Source organism: Monopterus albus, unplaced genomic scaffold (genome assembly GCF_001952655.1).
Source record: "Monopterus albus unplaced genomic scaffold, M_albus_1.0 scaffold186.1, whole genome shotgun sequence".
Lineage (NCBI taxonomy): Eukaryota > Metazoa > Chordata > Actinopteri > Synbranchiformes > Synbranchidae > Monopterus > Monopterus albus.
In genome coordinates, this window is record NW_018128066.1 from 3,170,768 (window position 1) to 3,180,097 (window position 9,330).

The 9,330-nt window shown below is 38.2% G+C and overlaps 1 protein-coding gene across 1 annotated transcript in view; it reads right to left on the reverse strand.

Moving 5' to 3' along the window:
- LOC109969925 (NT-3 growth factor receptor-like) overlaps window positions 1-8,824 on the reverse strand; it is a 205,316-nt gene extending 196,492 nt beyond the window's left edge. The window contains exons 1-2 of the mRNA XM_020617153.1: window positions 8,744-8,824; window positions 606-709 (exon numbers count right to left, since the gene is read on the reverse strand). Coding sequence (XP_020472809.1) covers window positions 606-709; window positions 8,744-8,824 — 185 coding nt within the window. The remainder of the gene's footprint in view (window positions 1-605; window positions 710-8,743) is intronic.
- Between the last annotated feature and the right edge of the window lie 506 nt (window positions 8,825-9,330).

The window sequence follows — 9,330 nt, forward strand, 5'->3', positions numbered from 1 at the left end:
CCCTCCCCATATCAGCATTGTGCTGTGTTCTCAGAGGCCCTGCCCTGCTTCTACCTCTGAAAATAGCACAATAAGAAGGCTTGAAGGCTTGCCTGAAATAGTCTTATATCACATCAAGCCATATTTCATAGCTTTATATGCTGCATCAGGAAGCAGTGTTCAGCACCGCTAAGGTTCAAATGATGGGCAGTACTGACAGGTGTAATGATGTGTAAATTACACTGGGCTGGCATCACAGTGTTCTCCCCAGTGGTGAAAGAGCAAACTCATTCCATAAACACAATAATCGCTAAAATCTTAATGACAAACAAGAAAATTATGTCAGACTCCCTCCTCCTACCAGGCCATTACATTTCCTTTGTGTGTGTTAATTAAGTCAACAAATGACTTATAAGATCACAGTGCCAGTATGGTGCCTATAGGTTGAGTCTTTTGCATGTGCTCAGACAAATTAGAGGTTTTGTACAACAGAAACAGGAATTACAAAGGCATGCGGTGAAGACATTTCGTACTGAAGCAGAAAGTGTGCCAGGAGTGATGATAAATTGTTGTAATAAAATATAAACAAAAGCCAATGAGAGATCAGAGAAGGAAGGAAGACTTACAGCTCAGAGATTTGGAGATGCTGGAAGAGCTGCCATGACAGAGTGCTGAGAGGATTCTTTGACAAATTTCTGCAGAGGAAAAGGAACACAAAGAGAGAGCTCAGCTGAATTATTCTTTATGTTTTAATGCCTCTTGCTTAATGACATGTCTGTTCTGTTTTTGTACTGCTTTCTCACTTCTAGTTCTATAGTTTCAGAAATAAAATTAGTAAATCATTCAGTTTGATGTTTTTTTCTCTTCCTGAGGTGAACAATATATGGGGAGTTTCTTTATCTCAGCCACACATCTTCTGTTTACACTATTGCGATGTATTTTGGCAAGTAAAATAAATGCAATTTTAATGGAATAAAATTATACAAGCAAATAGCAAACTGGATATACAGGCCTCCGTCAAAGGCTGAAAATAAAGCAAACTACTACTGACAAAAGAAAGGGAAACAGGCATGCCTATGTGGAGCTTTAGAGCACCGCTAACTCAATAAAAGAAAGTTGACCACTTTCAAGTCAAATAATTCAATTGACTTGCGGAACCCCTATGGGTCAGGAAGCCAATAAATTCAATAGGAAAAAGCCAGAGACTTACAAGTGATTTGGCCAGACCTTTGAATCAGTGTAAATATGAACATCAGGCATCTGTCTATACACTTATTAAGAAATACAACATTTCTGCGATCCAGACGGACCAACATCACTTTATCATAAAATACACAATAAAATTGTATTATCTGTCCAAGTAGTATTACTGCATTACATCATGAAAGAAAAATGAGGGCGGATCAATCCATAGTTTTTTGCTTGATGACTCGCACTTTTCACATTAATGTCAGCATTACTGTCAGCATAAATCCTGATATCACAGCTCAGTGTCTATATGTACAGCAAGGATTCACACATGATATGCTGTGGCATACCATAATTTTTGTTATTCCATTTAGAGCATTTTTTTAAAATCCCCATTTATGTACATTACCAGTTTCGTTATGATACATACACATACTCCATCATAGGTTAGTTTGTATGGAAGATCTATTAGATACTCCTGTTACCAGCAGTGTTGACTACTGATGTTGCAGCTCTTTCTTATTTCCTGTGATATTGCACATGCAATTACACATGTGCATGCTAAAACACATCGGTAGAAACACACACTGGTTAAATGCTGTCACCTTTAATTGTGTGCTAGTGTGAATATACAGCTGCTCTCAATACAGGGAATAAAGATGCTGCATGAAATTTCACCTCCCAAAGAAAACGTGTAGTCCCACAGGGGCTGTACTGAAAGAATACATTACAGGGAAAGTGAGTGAGAGCGTGAGAGAGAGATAGAGATAGAAAAGAAGCTGAGCAAACTGCAGCTCATTAGCTAATGTAGAGCAGGGCCACTCAACATTTACATCAAATCACACACCCAAAATAGCCCACAGATCTTCAAATACACACATTTCAAATGACAGAACATAATATAGACACATATTAAAACCAAAGATGTCCAAAAATACATTCATACATGTCAGCGGACTCCAAACTGTGGTGCAGAAACATCAGGCTTTTAGCTAGACACACATCAGATCACAGACAGCAGCATCTCAGTAGTGGCTTTTGTTTTTGCACAATTTCACATTTTACACTTCATTTTGTACATACTTATTACACAAAAGAGATACAACATGTTAATTATTAAGCTTTATAGATGCTAATTGAGTAATTTTTGTTATCACTGGCCAAAGCTAGGCAGCCTGTTTCCCCCTGTTTCAGGTCTTCATGCTAAGATAAGCTAATAGGCTGCTGATTGTAGCTCTATATTTTCTAGACAGATGTAGGTGTGGTATCAGTCTTCTCATGTAATAACTTTCATCAAGCAGTCAAAGAAGCCTATTCTAAAATGTCAAATCTTGTGTTATTTTGTAAGTTCATATTATTCTTTTCATGCATTACATGCTTTTTGATTCAGATGTTATTGACAATTATGCCAGTGTCTTGTGAAATGCTTGTAGAAAGAATGAAATTTCAGTTACGTGTCAAATAAAATATATTACTATTTGTAAAAACAAACTTCCTTACTTAAGATTTGGTCATAAAAGTATTGATGCACATAAGTGACAAAAGATAATGTGTGAGAATAGAAGAGAGGAAGAGTTTTTTCTGAGCAGAGAGTGAAACCTCCTTCACATGTCTGGCAGGAAGTGTTCTTCTTTAAAGGTCATCCTTCACATTTCGGGGTGGGGGGGCGGGGGGAAGGGGGGAACCATAAATAAGTAAACAAATCAGCAAATAAGCCATCAAAGTTGATAGAACGCCTGAAGACAGGAGGTGAGGAAGGCCAAGTGCTTTGGAGAGGAGGGCCAGTGATTATTAAATCATAAAATTTGTGGTGTGGAAAATTAATCTATTTATTAGGCAGCTCTGTTTCCAGGACTGAAGGGCACAGACTACTCTATACCACTACCCTACAAAGACACACACACACACACACACACACACACACACACACACACCTCCACTACTTTGACACATCATCTGAATCTACACAACAGCTTTTCAATGCCTGTCACAAACCATCTCTGCTCCTTAAGACAGTGCTTATTAGAATAAGAAATTGTAATTATGTGAATCATATGAAATTTTAACTAGATTTTAGTAAAAAAAAATAAAGAAGTGTGCATTACAGTGACAAATGTATCTAGGTGTTAATACTGATGACAGAGGTGGCTCTCCAACCAGAAGACAATGAAATGAACACTAAAGTGAACCTGTGTGTTTGCTCCCCTGCAAAGGAGGTGCAGCTCCTCCTCCCTCCTTCTTTAATAATTCTGTTTGGCACAGATGCCACTGGGAGGCCCTGGCTACTCGAGAGGGTTGGCTAATTAGTGCAGCATCACTGGTAGCTACTGAGTGTGGGAGAGATCTGCAGATTGACATTCAGTACCATGCAGAGGAGAACCAGCTGCATGAATGTTGAGAAAACTAGTCGTCATCTGTCACACCGTGGAAGAACTGTTAATATTTACTGCAGCAACACAAACTAATTGCTTCTTTAGTTCTGTTCATTATATATATGAATATAACCCAAAACCCTTTTTGTCATGAGTAATGTTGGTAACTGCATAAGCTGCAAAAACACACCTTATAAAAATAAGATTTTGAAATATCAAGGGTGTCCAACTTTAAAGAGATTTGTTTTTTATCAGTCCTGAAAAGGTGACATTTTACAGTATGTTTCAGTTGATTTTTCTTGTACTGCAGCCATATACAGCTTATGAAATAATGTAATAATATAAATGTAAAAAAGTCTGATTCAGGCCATCTCTTTTCTCAAACAGGAAACCAGCAGTACTCTGTGTAAAAATGTTATTTTAGATGACTTTAGAGTAATTTCAGTTTTAGATGAAGGTCAAAACATCCAAACCTGGTTCATGAAAGCACATATTCATTCTGCTTCTCTCTCACAGGCTGATGCACCACCACAATGATTCACCCTACAAAAACATTTTCAAGTTTTCATTGATCCAGACACCCAGAACAAGACTGAGAGAACATTTCCAGATAAAGACAAAGAGGACTGAGTGAATGTCAGTATACAGTTTCAAGGATGAAATGTTTTGCCATGTATTATTCTGCACTTTCTGTATTTATTACAGTGATTCAGTGCCTAAACCATCAAACTATTACCACTTATCACCAAAGGTATTCCCAAAACAAATAGTTCCTCTTATTTGTAGAGGTTGAACTTAATATAACCCCAACTATTGTCCCTTAGCTTACAAAGGTTATTCCTCCATCATGTCCAACTAGGTTAAATAACATGAAACCACTATCACAGTACCCTTTGACAAGGTACATAACCCTCAGCTGTTCTAATAATTATAACTGTTTGTCAAAGTAAAATAAGAACTCTGGATATACAGTAAAGAAAGTGAATGAGCAAATTTCCTGAAATGTGACTTACATGTAGATGAGAAAACTAATACTGCTCTGTCTGCACAAAAACTGGAAACAGGGCAAAAAAAACCTTGGCTCTGCACATATATGACAATATAATGGGAGCCATATTGCCAGCCAAGAAAGTCTTGCTCATACAGTCATTTGGCAGTTTTTGCCAGGCCCCACAATGGGTATCAGGCCATGCCGTCATTAATCTGCTGAGCAGATTCGTGACAGCATGACCCTGCCTTACATCTGCATTGTGTCTACTCAGGTTAAGCTACTGCTCAACTCATTATTAGGCCTTTTTGACTGTGGGAACCTACTAACTCATAACAGAACATATACCCCTTATCATGGGTTCTGCTTTTGTTTCCACTGAGCTAAATTTCAGCACCCCCCCCCCAGGAGGTAGTACTAAATCAAGTTCCTGGAAAGCAACAACTGCTAACAGGGCTAACTGGTTAAACAGCAGCATCCAATCATCTCAGTTATATTGTAGCGTTACATGCATGGTGTCTGTACATGCACTCCCTTGTGTACAAGTCCTTTAAAATTGGGACTTCCCTCATTGGTTTAGAGGTAAAACAAGGACTTCAGCAAGCTGACTTCAGGCAAACCAAGAAAGATGTCACATTTCTGCAAGTTTGTACTCTGCTTGTTCATACTGTATGTTTTCTGATAAACTGCACATACAGTCTCTACTTGTGACTAAGGAGCATTGTGCTCTATGCACAGCTGTGTGTGAGGAGCACAGTCCCAAGTTCCTGTAAACGAGGAACAACACAGAGAAAAAGCAAAGCAAAATGGACCACATCAGTCTGCTGGGTGACAGGTATGGGAAGCTCCACACTGCATAAAAAGCCAGACAGGCAGTAATTTGCACAGAGAATTGCTGTAGATTTTCTAGGTAAGGACTCAATCGCACAAGTCACTTCTTTGAGCAGAAAAAATCCTGTGCTCTGCTGATCTCTAGGATTTCTGGGGAAAACCTGGCAATGAGACTCCTACAGTTCTGTACATACTGTAGGGCTTCATCTGCCAAGGGCAATTGTTGTTGTCCTTGAATGACAATCAAGAGTTTTGGAGAGTTTCCTATCTGAAAAGACTGACTAACACCTCTAGGTAAACAACACATTGTGTGGCTATAAAAGTAACATTTTGCGTATTTGCTCCTTCATTCAAAAATGATAAACTATTCATTTGTTCCGGGAACCATTGCTTTCTGAATCCTTCAGTATTTGAGAATAGATGACAATCTTCAGCTCAGTAACTACTCGATAAACAAAGGCATTATGGTGACTCAGAACATTAATGACAACCCATAATGTGTGTTAGTTTAATTCCAGCAACAGCTGCAAATGACGAGGAATGATTACTTTTAATAAGGGCTTAATCCTGCCTTTTTAGTATCTTTTTATGAGTCCTGCTATCAGTATAATAACAACAAATTAATGTCTGTGTAGCAGGATTGTTTGGCTGATTTGAATCACTAAAATGCTTTTTTGTGTTATTTTTGCACAAGTTGATATGAAAAGGTAGTGAGATAAATGAAAAAGAATGATGAGAAAATGGCTATGAGCTAGCATGAAGGGCCTGACATCTTATATCTGAGCTCACTGAGCCATTAAGTCAGGTTAGCATTAATATGGTAAAGACATTAGTAAGTGGAAAATATCCCTGTAAAGTGAAGTCTTGGTTTATCAGTGTGCTTAATACAAGAGAATATAGTGACCATTATTTGTCTGTAAATCTAATTACACAATGTGAGACACATTCCAAGACGCAAGAGATCAAAGCTTTAAAGCCATCATTCTGATTATTTTTCCAGATAGGGACCAAGGTGATTGAGTAATGTCATGAAAATTGTTATCACTCTAATGAGACAAGTGGGCTGACGGCATTGTCACGAGAAGCCATAATTCTAATTACATTTGTTAATTATGGAGATAAAATATGCACCAAACAACAGACAAAGCAAAAAAAAATGTTTGTTCTGGGGAGAGAAGCAGAAGTGTCATTTTCTGATGGTGTACCACGGCTCAGGATTCATGGTGAAAAGTTTGCTGCCTGTTCAACGGAAGGTACACACTGCCAACCTGTTCTGGTCTGCTGCTTTATGAAATGCCTCTTGCTGAAATCAATAAAAGAGAAAAGAGTTGATTAAAACACCAATAAAGACACCAGGGAGTATTTTTCTTCAGAAACATTTTCAGCCTCTCTTCCAGCCTTGTTTCTCAGAGTGCTCTTTCAGCAAGCAACTCAACAGAGCGTGATTATAGTGAATACATTCCATATCTGTATTTGTTTGCTACATTGTAAAATGTCATCATCCATAATGGAAAACTACTCTCCCATGTGGTTGTGCAGAGGAAATAATGAATCTCAAGATTCTGATCAGGTGACTTTTTTAGTGGCTTCAAATAACACTGGCTTGCAATAATTTCCATCCAGATAATAAAGACATGAAGGTACTCAAGGGGAAGAAACTGAAGGTGACTGTGTGTCTTTGGCACCTTCCCCAGAGCAGGACTCCATAAATCCCTTGCTGTGAGCCTGAGTAGCTGAGTGGTTTTTAGTCATGATCTAGAAGTCACAGAGGCATTCATATAAGGCAGACCTTCACCCAAATCCACTGCAGCCTGAAGCAGGCTGCCAGACCAGAGTCCAACAATAGGCTTCTGCAGTGCCCATTTGTTCTTCCAGTGTCCTGAGGACTGTATTAAACATTGTTCCAGTTAATTAAAACATTTCTACTGAGCCACAGGCCTAGTTTCAGGCTTTTCCACAATGGTTATTTCTCCACTCCAATAACGGAGACAGCAGCCATGAGAGCTGAAAGAAAATAGACAAGTTTTTAGAGCACTGAAGGGTTGAGCAATCAAAGGTCTTATCATCTAGACGTGGAGCAAGGGAGTCTTTTGCCACTCTCAGAAGCTGCAGGGTGAATTATTGCAGAAATCCCAGTTTTTACTGTAGACTTTCTTAAGTCCTAATACATTTCCCCAGGACTAATGACTTGGAAAAAACTAATTTTGTTCACCTTTGCCTCCTGGTGTTAATGGTAATAGTCTGGAAGTGGATTCGGAGTGTCTGTTGTGTTGTAGATCATAAAAACACAGTTTAAAAGTGTATTATAGCACAGAGATTAACATCAGCACCCAACATAAAATTACAACAACTGTGGAAAAATGGCCTTTGTGTTACACTATAGTATATCATTGCATTAGTGTGTATGTAGCATTGTAGTGGAACTAATTTAAACTATACTTTATATACTGAGGATCTTAATTGATTACTGCATACAGTATGCAGCATGCTATACCTTGTAATTTTCATATAAGATTCCAATTTATTCTATAACATAACATCTATAGCTGTTAATTATATGTAGTGCAGTAATATATAGAACAGGGGTCACCAACCTTTTTGAAACTGAGAGCTACTTCTTGGGTACCGATTAATGCGAAGGGCTACCAGTTTGATACACACTTCTGAAATAACAAATTTGCTCAATTTACCTTTAATTATATGTCATTATTAATAATTAATGATATTCATCTGTGAAGATGCTGATCGTGTTAAAGATTTCTCACAATAATTATCAACAATGATTTAACAAGGTAGGAAACAAATATCAATATGCAACACTTTATTTTATAAATCTCTGCAAGTATTTACATGTTCAAATGATCAACATTCCTAGGAAATCACAATGTCCCATTTTCACTAGCCACTAACTATTTTTAACAAATCATGCGCTACGTTGCACAATGTTTGTACAAATTATCAATTATGTAACATACAAAAATCAACTTTCAGATTTTTTAATAAATCTTAACACCAAATCTGAAAATTATCAAATGTTACATTTTATAAACACATTTGTTGCGATTTTTCAATATATGAATTAAACTTTGCCATGGCACTGCCATGTTGCCACTAAGAACATCTGTTATCTGTTTCTAGTGGGAAGCCTGGCATTGCATGCTGTTCACCAGTGTATTGTAATCTGGGGTGTAACTTGACACTGCAACTCTGAGTCTTGCAGATGTGCATCAGTGAGGCATGTTCTGTGTTTGTTCTTGATGAAGCTCATGTCGGAAAAGGCTGATTCACAAAAATAGGTTGAACCAAACAGGCTGACAACCTTCATAGCTGCTGTGCATACACCACTGTACTTTTCTGTGTCAACAAGGCACCAAAGGTTTGGTACAGCCTGATAGGCTTTGAGGTGGAGGTCATTTTGCAATGTTACAATTTCAATCTCCACCTGTCCAGCATCCAAGCTGAACATTGCACTTAGTTGCTCAGCAATGCATGTTGTGTCCGCGTTCATGAAAGGATTGGAAATGAATGACACACATGGCTGAAGCTGATCAAGGTCACAAAACCTGTTCTAAAACTCTTGCCCAAGTCTGTTTATGACTTGAGAATAATTTTCTGCAACTTTGTCAAAAGTCTCAGACGCAGAAGCATTGTCTCTCAGCACCATCTGAACAGAGGGAAAGTGCAGCACCTTTTTTCTCTATAAATGCACAGGGATAATATTCATCTGGGCCTTAAATGCATTTAAAGCACTTATCATGTCAGCAACAGTCTTACCTTTACCTTGCAGTTCACAGTTAAAATGGTTCAGTTTTCCAGTAATGTCCACTAAAAATGCAAGGTCAAGTGTCCACTCAGTGTCCTCCAGCAGTGAGGTGTCTTCGCCTTTGGATTGCATAAACTCTTTGATTTCACCCAAAAGTGACAAAAAATGAAGCAAAATTCGTCCCCTGCGAAGCCATCAGATTTCTGCTT